The following is a 19,790-nucleotide window of genomic DNA, read 5'->3' on the forward strand; positions in this document are numbered from 1 at the left end:
TACACCCAAAATGTCTTTGGAAGAAGATAGATCAGAGATGCCAATATGTTATGATAGGTACCCAGAATGCTATTTACCTTAGCAACTAACTAGAAATGAAACTGTACTCAAAAGTTTTGAAGAAAGCCAAGGGTAAAATTGTGGAGCAGTGGTTCAAAATAGCAGGTGCATGGAGGCTGGAGGCTGAAGAGGGGTTAATAGGAAAAGCACCCTTTGTATAATGAGGCAATTGAGCAATGTGTTTTCTTATGTCTCTTTCAGCTCTACTTCTAAAACATAACAAGCTAATGGGACATCATTCATACAAATCATTCCAAAGAGTCCTTGGCAGTTATAGAATAGTCCACCTCCTTCCATTCCATATGGACGTGAATGTGGAATGATGGTTGAATGATTGGCCAAGAGAAGGGTAACAGAAGTGGGGACAACTGTGAGTAGATGGGCTCCATAAATGCTTTCTTTCTTTCTTTCTTCTTTCTTTCTTTCTTTCTTTCTTTCTTTCTTTCTTTCTTTCTTTCTTTCTTTCTTTCTTTCTTTCTTTCTTTCTTTCTTTCTTCCTTCCTTTCTTTCTTTCTTTCTTTCTTTCTCTTTCTTTCTTTCTTTCTTTCTTTCTTTCTTTCTTTCTTTCTTTTCTTTTCTTTTCTTTTCTTTCTTTCTTTCCTTCTTTCTTTCTTTCATCCTCACCCAAGGACATGTTTATTGATTTTAGAGAGAGGGGAAAGGAGGGGGACAGAGAGGGAGAGAAACATCAATGTGGGAGAAACATTGATGTGGTTGCCTCTTGCATGCACCCTGACTGTGGACTGTATGTACAACCCAGGCATGTACCCTGACTGGGAATTGAACCTGCAGCCTTTCAGCTTATGGGATAACACTCCAACCAACTGAGCCACACCAGCCAGGGTGTTCTATAAATGTGTAAGACACAGAACTAGAAACAACGACAAAACTCAGAGCATGTTCTCAATAGCAGGGACTGTAGCACTGTCCTCTCATTCTAGAGATGAAAAAATGAGTCTAGAGAAAGGATATTGATAGCCAAGGTCATTTAGCTAGAGCCAGAGGTGAAAGGTCAAGCTAAAGAGCTTGGTTCTTTCAGCTACATTGCCTGTCTTGCTTTTGAAATTGTCCAGTGTAATTGTGGTCTACCAGGAAAGCAAGTGTGTCCAGTATATAAGTGCATGCAGCAGACAGAAGTGAAGTGGTTTCGCTCCAGCTAATACAATTGTAAACTCAGATCTTTACAATGGTCTTCGTACTGACCTCTAAAGTTCTGCAGACAGTGAGTGCTTCTTTGTATCAAGAGACAAAAATCTTTTAATACGTGTCATGTGGAAAAGAGAGCTAATTGTTCTGTCTCAGTTGGATAGAGAAGACCAGAACCAAAGTGGTCTCAGGATGTAAGGTATACACAGTAGGGCATATATACAGAATTTGTATTCATCTGAAAGTGGGTTAACGTGTTTGCAATCTGTTAAATTGGCCTGTCCTTGAGAAAAAAAAAGAAAAGCAGGAAACAAAAAACTTGATTCAGGTTTCTAGAGTAAGATAGTCAAATCCTTTTACTCATTAAGTCCAACATTTTTCTGCACATGGGCTGCTTTGTAAATATTCTCCTTAAGTAGAAACTGAAAATATATCTAGCTGTTTTTAATCAGTTTTTAAAGCTAAGCCCCCCATAACTGTGTTATTCATATTCATATAGAAATACCTATGACTGACATTGTATTCATTTCCTCCCACTGAATTCAGGTGAAGCACTCATTAAATGTAACATCTTTCTCTTTTCACCCAGATTTGACCCTTTCTTTTCCTTCTAGGAAGCTATTGCTTCAATGTAGCAGGCAAGGACATCCAAATCTAAGTAAGTACATTTGACTGAAAATCCAAAAAAAAAAAAAATACTTTATGCACTTATAATGTTTGATGAATTACTATCATGATCAATGACCCCCCCCCCCAAATATTTTTCTTCTATGGTGAAACTGATGACAACGGCACAACAGCACAAAGAACTTCCATCAAGTTAGAATTCAGAATGTGAGATATTACTTCACAGCCACATGTGGATCTTTACATACATGTCCATGTGTTTGGTTGTTTTTGCCTTAAAATGATATCTCAAGTGTTTCTCCTATGTCCTCAGTAGTGTCCAACACTTGAATTTGTCTTAAACTGGCTTCCAGTGTTATTAACTTGGGGACCGTCCTTCATATATGAAACTCTCTCATAAGGTTGGCTTTTCATATTATGAGTGTCAAAGAAGTATCTTGCTTTGTGATTATCAATATTCCCAAAATACAACTCAAATCATATTTTTAAAGCATCATCTCTTGCTCAAAGAAATAACAAGGTGAAGTCTTTCACGAAGTGGACATTCAGTGTATAATTTCTCTGCTATATAAATTCGGTTCTTCATATAGTTTCTATGACTTAATTGGCCACACCTGTGTATCAGGGCTTGATGCTTAAAATAATAATTTTCTATTTGGTCCTTCTTCTTTTGATTTGGTCCCTTTTCTAAAAAAATGTAAAGTCCGCTCTATATCAGAAGAAGTATTTACAAGTTGAAATGGAAAAGGTAAGCCTTGACGGGCCTTTCAAACATAACAGTGATCCATTTAGGCCCCTCCTCAACCTGCCTGCACCACTCCTGAGCCTCACAAAGGGTCTTTAGAGGATACATAGACAACAGATGCGAGGGTTTCTTACCAGCCATAAAGCAAAACCAGGGGTACTAGGGGGCAGGCTCAAGGGTGAGTCTAGACATAGCCCTCATGACAGATGTTGCCATTGATAAGGCTGAAAGTGGCCGCAGAAGGGTTGGTACTCTTGAAGGAGGTCATACAGGTGGTGCTTCTGCCAGTGCTGTGAGACCGGGTCAACAGGCCAGGTCGGCAACAGAGGAGCTGGGTGTTGAACTGTTTCCTGAAACTTTTGCTCAGTAGGTAGAGGGCAAAAGGGTTGACACAGGAGTTGGTGAAGGCCAGGAGGCGGGCGCAGATACTGGTGACGAAGTGGAGCATGGAAGTGTCCACCTTGGAGTAGTGGTAGGAGCGGTACAGGTAGATGACATGGTTAGGGAGCCAGCAGAAGGCAAAGAGGCCTACAAACACCAGCACTGTCTTGGCAAGGCGCTTCCGGGATTCGATCTGAGGAGAGAATTACACACAGACAGGATAGCGGGACCAAGGGGTAGTGCGGGAGGATTGCAGAGAGACAGAGACTCAGACAGAGGAAGCCAGGGAAAAAGAATTGGGGAAAGAGACAAGCTCATAGAGCCATGGAAGAAAGAGTTCAGGAGGAGAACAGAGACAAGAGGGAGTCAGATAAATGAGGGACAAGGAACAGAAGCAGACAGAAAACGAAAAACCAAGTCAGAAACACGGAAATGGAAAAACCAGGAGGCAGAAATCCATGAGGTAGAATACGATTAGACTGTGCCACTAAGAAAAGATCTTTAAACAAAGTTGATTACATGCCTGAATGGATTGCACACTGAAATTCTAGTAAGTGCTCTCTTTTTTCTCGGGAGGGCTTTGGTACAGTTTATCAGCCATGAGACTTCATGTCTCTCTCCACAGCTTAAAATTTCTTATTCCCTCTGATACTCAACAAAAGCAGTCAACTTTGTTATTCCTCAAGAGCCAGACCAAGATAATTAGCCATTATTATTATTATTTTTTAACCTCAAGTTATTTCTGGACTATATTATGCAGGAAGGTTCTTACTGCAAGGGGAAGCATCCTTCTCATTAAAGAATTTGGGATATGATGTACATTCACATCGAGAGGTCTTTCAAACAGGGAGACTGTTTCATTGAGAACTGTCACTCCCCCCTTACTATTAAGGCCTCTAAAGAACTCTATTAAGGCCTCTAAGAACTCTAAAGGGTGCAGCCTCCAGCCGAGTCAGCTATACATTGAAATGGATGAAGAGTCTTTCTGTTTCTCCATTATTAACACATAATCTACATTTGGACTAGAAGGCAAGATCTGACAAAAAGGAGACAGCCAGAGCCTCTGGTTTCTACCATTCGTACCTCCAGGATGAAATTCCAGGGGGTTACATGGATGGGCAAGGGAGTCTAACACGTAGGAAGGGCATCCTGCATTCTGGGCGCTCTAGGGTGTACATATGCTCTCTTGCCATCCTCCAACAGCTTTACGACCTACGGGTTACTCCTCTGTATCGTGGATGAGGGAATTGAGGCTCAGAGGGGGTAAGGCATAAAACCTGGGTTGGAAACTAAATCAGTGTGAGCCTGTCTTCCTCAAACTACTTCTCTTTCTTCAACCAGCCTCATTTTCCTGCCCCTCTGCCTTTTTCCCAGGTAGAAATCCTCTCCCTGTCCAAACAACGTGATTGGAATTTGGAAAAGTCACATCCATCTGAGCTGCAACATTTTGTTGTTTAAATAACAATAACAGAACAAAACTTTTCCAGATATTTCTCAAAAATAAACTCATAGTCTACATCCTTCATGTTCTCAACGCCTCCCTAGCTTATGTCTTTGATAAGAGAACAAGCTTATAAAGAACCCCTGAATTCCTGGACTTCTGTGGCTAGAAGTTCCCATTTACCACCTGGACACAGATTCCGCGCCCCCCCCCCCCTTAATTGTAGAGTCAGGTGGTGTGATCTCTTAAATATTGTACTTGGCAGTGGGTTCAAATGAAATGCAAAGGATCAAATCCCCGAGGAGAGAATGAATCAATCCCAGGTACCCACCTGCTTCTTGACATGTATGTTTCCTTCCACAGGCAGATTGTAAGCACTCTGGATCAGGTTTTTGGCAATGAAGTAGTAGTAGACAGAAATGATAGACAGTGGGATGATGTAGAAGATCAGAAAGGAAGCCATGGAGTGGATTTTGGGGTGCAGCTCATTAGAGTGTGGGTATGGCGCGCAGCTAATGAAGGTCTGATTGGTGCTTTCCTCATGGAAAGGATGTAGATCAGAAAACACAGCTTCTGGGATGGCCAGGAGCATGGAGATGACCCAGATCAACGCAGCTTTCAGGCAGATCTTCATCAGGGCATGAGAGGCCTGGATATCCATTGGCCGGACAATGGCTTTGTACCTGGGGCAGGAAAGAGGAAATGTTCTGCATAAGTTGCCTAATATGGGTAGCAGGGCTCAGACTAGGGTGACGCAAGCAGTGCACCTGGGTGCAATATTTAAGGAGGTATTCACTTGCAGCTTCATCCAAGTGCCAACTCGACACAACCCTGACAGTGACTGGCCACTTAAATGTTGCACCCCAAGTACCTCACTCACCTTATTCTAGTCCCGTCCCTGAATGACGCCTTCCCCTTTCTCCAGCAGCAACATTCTGTCCACGTTCTCGCTTGATTTTAAGAATAATTCTGAGGAAAGGTGAAGCTCCTTTCATTTCTCTTCTTAAATCATAGGAATTAATAACAAAGCATGTTTAAAGAAGGACACAGGGACAAGAAGGTTGGCTTTTCTTTTTTTTTTTTTTTGGCAAAGCCTTCATTTTGAGTATTCAAAGGCCACGTAGGGAACCTTAAGTTATTGTGTATTTACATATACGCCTTTTCTCTTTTTCAAATGATATAGAATGAATAGTCTGATGAAAAATTTATACACAGGAGCATCCCTGTAATTATCAAATTAATCTTTCTCCAGTCCTCCCAGTTTCTTTCAGCCTCATCTTCTCTTGTAGTATTTAGGTATTTCTTGGTCCCTGTGCTACATGTGCCCCTGTCTTGAATCACATGTTCCGGGAAGCAGACACTGAGATGAAGTCAAGAGGACAAAAGTGTATTGGGGAGTAATACCTGTGAAAGAGAAGAGGAAAGAGGGAAGAGGGCAGGATTGGGCAAAGGGAGCTGTCAGCCCCCGATGCTGACCTAACAAGATTTATACCAGTTAAGGTGACCAACCATCTTAGCTTGCCTGAAACCTCCCCAGTTTTAGCACTGGAAACCCTACATCCTGGGAAATCTCTGACTCCCAGCAAACTGAAACTGCTGGTCACCCTACATGAGCTGAATGGGAAGCTCAGGAGCAAAGACTGCCCAATGGAGGAGTCCTGTCTCGGGAAGAAATGGTTAGGCCCTTAGATCACCACTGAAAAAGTGTGTGACCTCAGTCACTACCTAATTGAGTCACTGTTCAGAAATTTCCCCAGAAGAGCATGACCATAACTTGAAAGCTGAAGTGGACCATGAAGGGGCTGACAGCTGGGGTTTGTCAGGTAATCACAGTCCCTGCAGCTGGACAGTGAGTCATTTCTTCAAGGGAAGTCTGAGCCCAGCACTTTGTGGCAGATAGCAGTCATGAGCACTGACTGTTACCTCTCCAAGTGAAGGTGATTCACTCACAAATGAGTCAGAAACCAGAGTGAATGGCTTACCTCCTGTCTGGGGAATTGTGTATTCCTAAGTGCAAAATGCCATAACTACTGAGCTGCTATTTCAAACTCACATCTTTCAAAAGATAAAAGATAGTATAAAACCATTTTTATAGTTTTTCTGAAATAATTTGAATCGTAACCTATTAAGCCTCTAGATCCTCACCTGAGGACATTTTTTCATTGCTTTTGAGAGAGAGAGAGAGAGAGAGAGAGAGAGAGAGAGAGAGAGAGAGAGAGAGATTGACATGAGAGAAACGCTGACTGGTTGTCTCCCATACATGCCCTGACTGGGGATCGAACACACATCTTTCTGGTATATGGGACGATGCTCCAACCAAGCCACATGGCTGGGGTCAAAGGAATTATTTTTAATGAATTGGGTGTGAGGATGGCATTATGGTTGTGTTTGGAAAAGACTATTAAAAACATACTTTATAGGCAAAGATTTCTTGGACAGAATGCAAAAAACACTTAACTGCTTCAATTGAAAAAAAAACAAACCCTAAAATAGTTATTAGTAAAATAATATGTCTATGATAAATTTTAAATATTTATACATATTCATATATTGCTTGTGCAGTTAAAAATAAGTTTAGCCCTGCCTGGTGTGGATTAGTGGATTGAGCGCCGGCCTGCGAACCAAAGGGTCACTGGTTTGATGCCCAGTTAGGGCACATGCCTGGGTTGTGGGTCAGGTCCCCAGTTGGAGGTGTGCAAGAGGCAACCACACATTGATGTTTCTCTCCCTCTCTTTCTCCCTCCCTTTGCCTCTCTCTAAAAAGAAATAAAATGTTTAAAAAATTAAGTATAAATGCATTGCAAATAGTTTTCTGTTATGGATTTCACCGGGGAACAATTTTAAACATAATTCCTGTTGAGTTAGATTTTTCAGCTGTTTTCGACTTAAATAGGCATTCTGATTTCAAAACTGCAGTTAGTTTTCTTCTATTACATCACGTTTTTTCTGTACAGCTATCTTAATGCAACCACTCTAGGTTGGATCAAGCCTGGATCGAGGGAAGAACTAGTGCTCTCCTATTGGCTGAGAGCAAACCTCCCTGTAGTGGGGAGGGGAGGGGGATGACCTTGGAGACCAGCGACAGGTTCATACTTGTCTAGGCTATTCAGTTACACATGAGACAGTGTGGTGAGAGGTTGTGTGCTGCTCTATATAGTGAATCGTATTCCGAAGTGTAGTCCGAGTTCTTGTCTGTATACAAGGAGTTAGCAGAATTTATTTTTTAATTTATATACGTACTTATTTCCTTTCCTTCAGATCATGTCTGCCTCTGCTATTTCTCATAATAAGTGCCTAAACAACCCTGATTCATTTGTTAGATCTGTGGCAGTTTCACCATTCCCAGTCAAAGGACAAACATCAGCACATTCATCAGGCAAGCCTATTTTGCATATTTTAAAGTAAAACTTGGTGATCAAGATAAGTCTTGGGCCCCTCACAAGGTGTGCAAGCAGTGTGTCAAGAGTTTATGGATGTAGACGAAGGGAACATGTGATCAATTGCCATTTGGTATACCTATGGTTTGGTGAGGGCCCAGAGCTCATTCAAGTGACTGTTACTTTATATTATAGAGTTAAAACATCAGAATAGAACAAGAAAAATAAATGTAAACTATAGTATCCTAGTCTACCATCAGCTATATGCCCAGTGCCTCTTTCAGCTGAAATCCCAGTGCCAGTTTTCATTGAACTACCCTCTTTCGAAAAACGAGTATGGTGAAGAACTAAGTGACAGCAACGATGAAGATTTTGAAATTGAAGATGACTCAGTTTGTAAGGGATTTGATCAGCATGAGTTGAATGATTTGGAACAAGATTTGGGACTATCCAAAAAGGTTTCAGAACTAGCATCAAGACTGCATGAGAAAAACTTGCTTGAAAAGGGATCGAAGGCATCCTACTTTCGATCAAGAGAAAGTGCATTTGTGCAGTACTTTTGAAGTGACAGTGGCTTTGTGTATTGTTGTAACATACATGGTTTAATGGAGGAATTGGGAATTCCAATCTATAACGCAAGAATGGTGACTATTCATCGATAGCTCGAAGTGCAGCTTGAAGTGTGTCCTCCTCCACAATGGCAATTTATTTGGTGCAGTCCCAACTGGCCATTCAGTTTGTTTTCATGAAGAACATGAAGACATAAAGAGAGCCATTGATCTGTTGCAACATCTCAAGCACAATTGGATCATCTATGTTGACCTTAAAACAGTCTGCTTCCTTTTTGGTCAGCAACGTGGATACACCAAGTATCCCTGTTTTCTGTGTATGTGGGACAGCAGAGCTCATGAGAAACATTGGGTGGAATTGAATTGGCCTCCAAGATCTGACCTCAAACCTGGTGATCCAAACATTCTGCACGAGCCACTTGTTGACAGAAAGAACATTATATTGCCACCTCTGCACATAAAACTGGGTCTCATGAAGCAATTTGTTAAATCTTTGCCAACTGAAGGAGACTGTTTCAAGTATCTCATTTTGGCATTTCCTAGCCTGTGGTTTGAAAAGATAAAATACCTTAATATGTAGGTTTGGTAGCAGAACTTTATTACTTGTCCACAATTTGACTTACAGTAACAATATATAGCCTTTATATGAATAAAATAACTCTAAATAAACAGTATACTCAGGTAATTTTTTTTCTTTATTTTCCTCTGTATGTACATTTTGTATGATTTTGGGGACAAAGGGAGAGTATCCTGTACCTTAAAAAGTTGATGTGATAGAAAAAAACTGGAGTCATTTTTGGATTTAGATGCCAAAAGTTAGTCAAAAACAAGTGTCGCATCTAACTCTACGAAAAATCTGGTCCCCAGTGTATTCATTCACAAACTATCAAAGTTAAAGAAATCTCATTACTAAACTCTTGCCTTGTGCCGAGGAGAGAATAGTGTATACATGATCTCATGTGTATTCCAGACAACCCCAACAGGTAGATGCTATTATCCCCACTCTACAGGTGACAAATTAAAGCTCAGTTCCAGAGGTTGTGGAGTCAATATTCAATTTTGGACCAACTCTTTTCAGGATACCACAGCTCTTTCAGAAAAAAGCTTTGGGTAAGCTTTGCCTACAGGCAGATAAACAAATCAGATGCTTCCCAAATGTGTATGGAACACATCAATGTATTTGTTCTTCCATTTTAGATGGCTCTATGCAGAGCTCCCAGTGCAGGGAGAAACCACTGGGTAATTCTCATTTAGGAGTGATGGCTGATTGGACTGCAGTAGGTATTCAATCTAAACCAGCCAACAAACTGCCTGCCAGCTACTAAAGAGTGTCTCTTTCCCTTAAGCATTTAGACTGAAAAATAGATAGGATGTAGTTATTCAATGATAAATGTTAGAAAAAAAAAGGTTTTGATGTCAAGGAAGGGATCAGGGCAGCCACATTTTAACCATATGCAAGATGCATAAGCAGAGTGGGTGGACTGAAAGAAAGAGAAAGAATGAGGCAGAAATACAAGAAGAAGCTGAGATGATGTGGCCCTAAGTCATACAGAAGGTTCTTGGTTCCTGGCCCATGAACTACTCTTGAACGTACAAGAGGTGTCCTGTGTAAACTTAATTCTTCCATCTCCTTTTCACTGGAGTTAGTGTGAGTGGGTTCTGTTCTTTATCAACAAAAGAGCCTTATCTAAAACAATTAGTCGTGGTGATCACTTAAAGTTATCATCAGATATATTTCCAGCATCATTTTGCATAGATCATCCCCCACTTGCAGCCCTCTGAAAAAATGAGTTGTCAACTTTCAATTATACTCAAGACAGTATGTCCTGTTTCTAAATTCTCCATCACTTTTCGGCCTCCCTCCTTTCTTCATGTCCAATCTGAGTCTCCATTCATATGAATTCTACCCTTCTAAATTCCAGCATTTAAGTATCATCTTGATGAAGCTTTTGCTGGCCAATTTGGACCTCAATCATTCCCATTATTGTTCCTAACCTGTTTAATTTTATGACAGGATTATAGACTCTTCTCATTTTATGCTTACTATGTACTATCTTGAATTATTTTCTAGCTTTCCATGAGGTATTTTCTCATAAGTCTCCTGAAGACAGAAGCTTATATCTTCTCTTTTACTTTAGTGTCTCTAAAAATATTTCAGGTTCCTTGTTCTGCATACCACTTATTTCAAAGTAGAGGCTTAGCAAATACTTGCTAATTAGTTGATCAATAATATGTGACTTGCAAATCTTATTTACAACTCCTCATAAATGAGAGAACGGGTCCACTTTTACATACTTCGAAAGCATCATTCTATCACCGAGTGACTAAATTCACTCCTGATAATACGGGGCTCAAGACAATTGCTTCTCATCTCTGAAAACATATGTGCTTCATTTTTTAAAGTGCAAACATGGAAAAGGACAAAAATATTCTCTGTAACAAGATTAATGTGTGAAAGCTATTTTTGGCAAGTAGAAGTAGCTGGCTCCCACACCCGCAGTTGGAAGGAAAACCATGCCCACAGAAAGGAATGTTTTTTTATTCAAATATGGGCAGTTTGTTTACTTTTAAGGATCAAGCATTTCAGCTCCTATTTGTCCATAATCACCTTCTGATGTCCGTAGGAATTGTTAAACAGTAGTATTTTTTAACCCCCCCCCATTATAATCCTAGTGCACACTACCGAGAAAGGACTGAGGTGAAGAGAAAACTAAATGAACTAAATGTTCTTTAGCATAATTGACACATGATCAGCATTTAAATTAGAATTTTCATACCTAATAACATTTGACGAGAGTATTAAACATCAGCTTCATTTTCTTTGGAGAATAACAGCAAGAACATTTCTGAAGAAATGTGAGGCAATTATGAGCTGGTTTGTAAAATGGCTATAATCCAGACCAGTGGAGTTTTATCTCCTTTGCACCATTACTCTCCAAATGGAGAACTTGCTGGTCCTGGGTACCCAAGCAATCGTTAGCTTTAATACCTTTGAGTACGTAACAGATTACAGTCATCCTGTCCTGTTCTTCCCTCTAGGCCAAATGGTGCCAATGCTTTTTTTCCCTGCTCCTTTTAAAATACTCCAGTTTCCTCTGGGCTCCAATGTGGACTTGGGAGCAGAGAGATCTGATTTTTAATGGTAATTCTACCAACTAGTTTTATGGTCTTGAACAAATTACAGATTCTTTGCACGTCAATATTCTCATCCCTGAACAGGAGATAATTCCTGCAACTTTAACTGCAATAACAGATTCAGGCAAAAATGATGAAACTAGTGAGGGAGAGGTTTTAGGAAACACAATGCCCACATAGTCTCAAAGAGTCTCCTTACAGATTATCTAATTGCAAAGGTGAAAGTGGACCTTTATGATGGAGAAATCTGGAGGTCACCCCTTTAATCAAGTGGTCAAACCCAGTGTGAACTTCTTCATTAGCCAAAGTAGGCACAAAATCTGGGGTCCATGAGATCTTTAGAGGCTTAGGAAAATGTTGTAATTTCTTTTAAAATCAGAAGAAAATGAATATAATCTATCTTGAATTATATTAGTCCTTATGCCAATACAATTATAAAATATAATTCTTAATATTTTTATGGAGAAAGGTTCCCATGAAGGTAAAAGTGCCAATGGTCCATGAAATTCACAATGTGGCCCTGATCAAGTTGAGCTTCATCAACAGTGGGACCGTCTGAGATCGCATGCCTCCCGATGAAATGCAATGGGAAGAATGTGATATTGCCTATGCAGCATTCTTGCCCCAAGTTTTAAAACGTGAATCTAACTCTGAGGAAACAACCAGACAAATCTAAGTCTGGCACATTCCCCAAAATATGTCACTTGTATTCATCAAAAACAGTCAATATCTTTTTTTTTTTTTAGAAGAATGTAAGGGAGCTACTGTTCTACCTTTAAAAAGATTAAAGAAATATTACAAGCAATTTTTTTTGCAATATATACTTGTATCAAATCACTGTTATACACCTTAAACTTATCCAATGTTATGTCAGTTATATCTCAATAAAACTGGGAAAAGAAAAGAGATATAACAACCAAATGCAATGCATGCGCTTTGATTTGATCCTGGATTTTTGTTTTTTATTTTTTTAAAGATTTTATTTATTTTTAGAGAGAGGGGAAGGGAGGGAGAAAGGGAGAGAAGCATCAATGTGTAGTTGCCTCTCATGCGCCCCCCCCCCAACTGGGAATCTGGCCTGCAACCCAGGCACGTGCCCTGACTGGGAATCAAACTGGCGACATTTTGGTTTGCAAGCTGGGTGCTCAATCCACTGACCCACACAAGCCATGGCTGATCCTGAATTTAAAAAAAAAAGCTATATAAGACATTTTTAGGACAATAGGGAAAATTTGATTATGGTTATATATTAAATAGTATTAAGGAATTATTGTTAGTTTCATTAGGTGTCATAATGGCACTGGTGTTACATAGAAGAGTATCCTTGTTCTTAGGAAATACACACAAATAAATAGGAGTAGAAGTCAGGGTATTTGCTCCTTACCTTCCAGAGTTCAGTAAAACAAAACAAACAAACGTGTGTGTGTGTGTATTTAAGAAAAAGCAAGAACAAATCTAGGAAATGCTAATTATTGAATGTGGGTATAATACAGGAGTTCATAAATAGGTGGGGGACAAAACAGACGCTAATATATAGAACTTTTAAAAGATGAACTAACAGTAAAACAATAATTTTAAAATGTGTTATATATTTTATTCTATGTTATTAATAGTAAACCCTTCTGTCATCAGAAAAACTTGATTATGATTAAAATTGTAATATGGTTGAATGTGTCATATCTGATTAGCACCTATATAAGGGACGAGGGAAGTGTTGTCTCCGTTATATTCACATGGTTCTCTTTGGCTTGCAATTTTAGCATCACCTGCACTCTTTTGAGTTTTATTTTGTGTGTTTTGTTTTGGCGGGAACATTTTTAAACCACTTGTTCATTTGGGGAGGTTAGTTTAAAACTAGATCACGCACAAACACACGTCAGTCTGCAATGTCTTGCAAGAAGCCGAGTGTTTAGGACAGAGTAAGGAGCCGTTGCTGAGCCTCCTACGTGGTGGAAACCCAACTCCGGCTGCTGAGTTACACATGGTAATCAATCAGTAGATGCAGATTCAATGAGAGGGTGAGCCTCCGTTTGGATACTATAGATTACTAATGTTTAATTCATCCTCATTTCTAAATAAGAATCAATATAGGTAGCTTTTCTGCTTTCCTTCCTTACCTGTTAGATCAAGTTGCACCTCTCCTGGAGGGTATGAACCATATTTTGGAGTCCACTGTCCCACAAGACACTGTGCAGAAAATGTAGCTAAGGTTTCAGCAGGCTTTCTAAGCTTTCTAAGAGTGTAGCAGAGACCTCCCTGCCTCTGGAGGAAGTGAGCTTGAAGCTCAGGTCAAGGAGAGGATCATGATCTATGTTGTAAAGTGGATTGACACGTTTTCTTATTTTCTTCAGAGAGATGAAGATACAGGTCATAGATCTATGCAGGATCTCCTCCCAGTAAAGACCTTAAATCACCGGTTTGTGAATTGCCATTTCCCTTCCATGGTGTTCTCTCCCCAAAGGCACCCACTGTCTCCCAGAGAGCAAACCCTGCTTTGGCAAGGAGCATTCATATCAGCCATTTGCTTTTCAGTATGGATTGAAGTCAATTCGATCACATTCCCGTACGTGAAGTCCTACCTCTAATGACAGTGTGCCAAAGAGTCATATTTTTGAGTGGCAAATTGTGCTCCCCTTCACCACTATTGGGATTAAGGAAGAAAACCAAATAAATAATCAGAATGCCTGTACCCCACCTGCTTCACCTATGGTGAAAGTGGTGTGTTTCTAGGCAGACACAGAATTCCTGTTCTTCTTTGAGTCTATTAGACCAAATCTCCTGCCTCTTTCCTCCGCATATGTGCACCCTGAAGTTCAAATGCGGCCTCAGGTCTAGAGTAAGATCTGAACTCTTTCATATATTCAGAGGCCTCGAGGTCTAAAGAGGCCATCAAGCCAAGATGAAAAGTGGCTTCTTGCACTGGAATGAGGCTAAAGAAAGAGCTACTGACATGGGAAAGGAATCAGAAGAGCAGGTACTACCTTGACTGCTGTCATTCAGTGGGTTGGGTGCTGTCCCACAAATCAAAAGGTTGCGGGTTCAATTCCCAGTCAGGGCACATGCCTGGGTTGCAGGCCAGGTTCCCGGCTGGGGGCATGCAAAAGGCAGCTGATTAATGTTTCTCTCCCTCTCTTCCCCGCTCCCTTCCCCTCTCTCTAAAAATAAATAAATGAAATCTTAAAAAACAAAAAAGAAGCGTGGGCACTGGTTCTGGGATATGAGGGATGTAGAAGCTGAGGTATAAAATGGGAAGAGAGATGCAAGCAATTGTTGGCCATTTGATGGTGCTTTGGCAGAAGAAGTTGAGCATCAGCAGGATGATCTAATTCCAAAGTTCAGCGCTAATCCTGTAAGGGAGCCATCAGGAGCGGTATAATCAGGATGAAATATCGCGGTTGCCAGTGGGTATTTTTAAAATGACAAAGGGGAGCAGTCGCCCAGTTCAATTTCAGTAGGTGTGCAAACATCCTGGCACAAGTTGTTCCCAGTCCATTCCTCAAAGACGTTATGGAGGGAAAGAACATATATTTATAACTTGTTAGACCTTTTCAACAATTTATGAGCCAAAAAGTTTGAAGAATGTTTATAAATCCCATTTCCAAATTGCAGTTAGACACGGCCTGCATTTACTCTACCGTGTAACACATAAGATACACAGAGAATGGGGAAAATCACTCAAGCTCTGGGGTGGAAGGTGTAATAGCCTTGGGGTCATAAACTGTCTTCATAAATTGTCATTCATCCCTAAACAGACACTGAGATAGGATTTGGGCTCAAGTAGTTTTTTGGGGAGGAGATTCCAGAAAGCACAGCAAGGAGACCACTCTGGGCAAGTTGAACAAGGGCCTGCCAGAGACCTCCATGAGAGGCTGGTGAGCGCATTCCAGAACTGTGCCACCAAAAGGTGAGGCGGCTGGGGTGTTTACCCACCAACACCCATTGCTTTTGGATTGACATTTATCCTGCGGTGTTAATTCTGTCACCCTAGCATTGCCCCAAACTTCCCTTGGCCGGCACAGGAAGTCCAGGCCCGTTAGTGACCTCTGGTGTACAAGGGATACAGGTGGGCCACCAACAGCCCCCACTATGTAAGTTCTTCTCCAGATTCAGTCAGTTTATCAAGCATATCTATAGAAAATAAAATATCAGATATTTCAGTCTTTAAATGTATTTCAAATGATTGGGGAGAAAATAAAATTTCTAAGATATCTCAATGAAACACATTCTTTTCAAAATAAGAATCATTAAAGCTCAAAAATACCATTATGGCATATGAATCACTGTGTCTAATTATAAAAATTTAACAGCACTATATTTAAATAACCCTGTGTAAGAGGCCTTATACATGGTGAAATTGTGACCCAACTTTGAAGCCCAGCAGGTTGATCCTGGCAGTGTTGGGGGAGGTATCACTTACTGGATGGAGACTGGGAGCTCTGCATTCTACTCCCATTTCCAAAATTAGCTAAGTTTGCATAAGCATGCTATCTTGATTTCTTTTTCTTTTCTTTTATTTAACAAAAACATATAGAACTAAGTGCCTAGTATAGCTCTTAACACTCTTCAAGAATTAACTTTTTGAATCCCTTAGAACAATACTAGGAAGCAGGTACTACTGTTGTCATCTTCGTCTTACAGATGTAGAAACTGAGGCACAAAGAGGTTGCATAACTTGCCCAAGTTCACACAGCTACAAAGTGACAGAGCTAGGGTTTGGACAGAGGCACCCTGGCCCCTGTATACAAAGTTTAAGCTATAAGACTTTAATGCCTCCATTTTCTTCATCTGTGAATCAGAACTAATGATATTAACCTTATTTGCTATGAAGAAGAGCTAAATGAGGTGTTTCAAAAGCACTTTGGAAACTAGGAAACACTATTTAAATAAAGCTTATTATTGCTTTTCTTGAAAAGGAATGACTGTCCAATAGACTGTCAAGTGGTTGAGATTTCAGCAATGCCCTCTGGGCTCCGTTATGAACATAAGTAACAATCATGCTAATGGTGCCATCACTCTGACTAGGAACTCTAACATTTATAAAGAATGTGACGCATTTAATCTTATCATTACAAATTTACAATAGTCCTATGATATATTAAAGGTAAATACCCTTATTCCCATTTTATAGGTCAGAAAACTGAAGCTTATAGAGTGATTTGCCCAAAGTCACACAGTTGACAATTAGAAGAATCAGGGCTCAAATTCACACATCTCTTCAAATTGAATGCATTTGAGTTTATCCTCATTATGAATAGTGCTATCCTAAATGTCACCTTCAAAAATTAGTAAGTAAAAGGAAGAAAGGAAGGAAAAAAGGAAAAGAAAAAAAGTTATTGTCTAATGGGTACAAGTTTCACATTGGGAAGATGAAAACTATTTTGGAGTTGGATGTTGGGTGATGATTGTGCAACAATATGAATGTACTTAATGCCACTGATATGTAAACTTAAAAATGATTAAAATGATAAATTTTATGTTATATATATTTTACCAAAATAAAATTGAAAAAGAAAGACAGGAAGGAAGGGAGAGTTGGTAAATCTGTCACCATACAACTCGGAGGGTATCTTAACCAATTGAAAAAGTTTGCTTTGAGTCAGCAAAGACATCCACAATGAAGGTAATCTAAAGGTAGTTTTGAATGACTTTTTTTCAGTTAAAAAATTTAGTATAAAGGTGCCGTGTAGAATCTAAAGAACAATACAAACAAACAAAGCAGAAACAGAACTCACAGATAGAACAGACTGATGGCTGAAGGGATGGGTGGAAAAGGTGAAGGGATTAGAAGTACACACTACTAGTTATAAAAATAGTCACGGGGATGTAAAATGCAGCATGGGAAATACAGTCAATATTTAATAACTATGTACGGTGTCAGGTGGGTACTGGAGATATTGGGGGAGGGAGAACACTTTGTAAAGTACGTGATTGTCTAACCACTATGATGTACCCTTGAAACTAATACAAAATAATATTGAATGTAAACCGTAGTTGAAAAATCAGAAGAGATGCATAGAAATGGTAGATAACTGACGTAAAATGAGGAAACTATGCTCAGACTTACTACGTTTATCTGTTGATTTTTAGTAGAATTTTTAGTTTAAAGCAACTGAAGTGTCATATGGAGTTAATTTAAACAAAAATAATATATGAGTGGATAAAACAACTATGGGACATTTACACAATAGAATACTACTCGGCCATAAAAAAGAATATTTTACCCTTTGCGACAGCATGAATGGACCTGGAGAACATTATGTTGAGTGAAATAAGCCAGTCAGAGAAAGACAAGTACTATATGATTTCGCTCATATGTAGACTAAAGAACAGACTGAGCTAACAAGCAAAATAGAGACAGACTCATAGATAAAGAGCAGGATGACAGTTCTGGGCAGAGGGTAAGGGGTGGAGGGATTGAGGAAAAAGGAAAAAGGACTCGTGGACATGTGATTATAGGGGGTGGTATAAGGGAGATAAACGGTAACAGAAAAATACAATAAAAATATTTTGTAGCTCAAAAAAGGTGCTAACAGTTCATTATAAAAATTTAGACAGGAAATTCTAAAAACAAAAAAGAAGAAAATTGTCTTACATGTGATGGTTTGATACATTTCTTTCCAATTTTTCTTTATCTTTTGTACAGGATTGAGAGCACGCAATTCTGTGTCTTTCTTAGGATCTAAGAGTCTAAGCATTTGTCTCATACAGATGCCCATAAACCTCTACCCAGCAGGTGGCGCTCTGCAGATGCCAGCTGGCCTCCCTGGGCACCATGTCCATTCAGCTCCAAAGAACCCTGGTGGTCACTAGAGGGCAACGTCCGTGCATTTACAGAGTTTGCAGGATTAGCTTCAGACAACACATCATGCCTAAATGAAGCAAAGTACCCCCACTCCTCCGAAACTAGTATCTGACCACCAAAAGCTTATCTTAAGCACCTAGTTTTGCATGGTCCTGTACTAGGTACAAAAGAGGTCAAGAAGCATACACCCTGGACACTCGGTGACATTTTCTCATTCTATCCTAGAAATGAAAAAGGTTCATGCATCTTGGGTCACAGGCCTCTGAGTTTCTTAATAGTCGGGTCTATGTCTTATTCATTTTATGCCCATTTCTTTTATTGAACAAACATATAATTAAAACACAAAATCTAGAACTGTGCACCAAATTTGGCCTGTAATGTCTTACCTTCAGAGAAGAAAAAAGGCTGAAGATGTTCAGGGTAACCCGTTCCTCCCCTGTCACCCTCCTAACCAATACTCTGCATGCCTGCTTACACCAGATCACTCTGGACATCCTCTTGTCTGCCTTTCCCCAAGAGATCTATGGCCTAAACACTTTCTATTTCTCTAACCATTTCAAGCCCAGAAGAATTCTTGGGGGTCCTGAGCAAATTCCACAATTTTAAGGTAACTTGCTTACATGAGCCTATGTGAAAAGACCTTAGAGAGGCAGCATCATGTATGATGGTGAAACATGGGGAGGAGGTCATGAAGAGCACAGTGTCCGTCTGCATCCTCACTCCCTCAATGAGTAACAGGAAGGCTCTGCCTCCATGCCCCCTACCCATGGGAGCTGGAATCCACCTAAGCCTTGATTTGAAACTTTTCTTCCTTTAAGCAACTATTACTATCACAGAGGACCCAGGGAATTCTGGAAAACACATTGCTTAAAGATATTGACTTGACTCAATTTTTGGATGACCCAAAAGCTAATGTGCATGATATGATAGTGCCTCATCTCCTAAAGCATCATACAGCGGTAGGATTCGTACTGATCATATCCCTTAGGAAGTCTGCCTGGGCTAACTGAACAAGGTTCATGGATCCCCATAGGTCCCACTCCGTTAAAATAGGAAACTTGCTGCTAAATGGCCATCTTGGCACAGACCCCTATATCAGGGACAGCAAACTAAGGCCCACTGGCCAGACCTGGCCCTCTGCCTGTTTTCATATGGCCCATGAGCTATGGATGGTTTTTACATGTTAAATGGTTGGGGAAAATTCAAAGGATTATATTTTCAGGTAAAAATAACATGAAATTCACATTTCAGTGCCCATAAATAAGGTTTTACTGGAGCACAGCCACACCACCTCCATTTGCTTATATAAAATCTATGGCTGCTTTTGCACTATAATGGTAGATACGAGTAGCTGCAACAGAGACCTTATGGCCCACAAAACCAACAATATTTACCATATGTCCTTATAAGGAAAAAGTTTACCAGCCTTTTAGCTATGTGCACTGAATGTGTGAACACAGCTAACAGAACTCTCTGCCTGTCCACACCAAAGCTGTTGGTTCCTTCT

The 19,790-nt window shown here is 40.0% G+C and overlaps 1 protein-coding gene across 1 annotated transcript in view; it reads right to left on the reverse strand.

Annotated features, from left to right (window-relative positions):
* Window positions 1-2,701: 2,701 nt before the first annotated feature.
* GRPR (gastrin releasing peptide receptor) overlaps window positions 2,702-19,790 on the reverse strand; it is a 34,584-nt gene continuing 17,495 nt past the window's right edge. The window contains exons 2-3 of the mRNA XM_090264974.1: window positions 4,732-5,083; window positions 2,702-3,152 (exon numbers count right to left, since the gene is read on the reverse strand). Of these exons, the coding sequence (XP_090121100.1) occupies window positions 2,763-3,152; window positions 4,732-5,083 (742 nt within the window). The 3' untranslated portion in view covers window positions 2,702-2,762. The remainder of the gene's footprint in view (window positions 3,153-4,731; window positions 5,084-19,790) is intronic.

This window comes from Furipterus horrens, unplaced genomic scaffold (genome assembly GCF_987537825.1).
Source record: "Furipterus horrens unplaced genomic scaffold, mFurHor1.1.pri manual_scaffold_17, whole genome shotgun sequence".
Lineage (NCBI taxonomy): Eukaryota > Metazoa > Chordata > Mammalia > Chiroptera > Furipteridae > Furipterus > Furipterus horrens.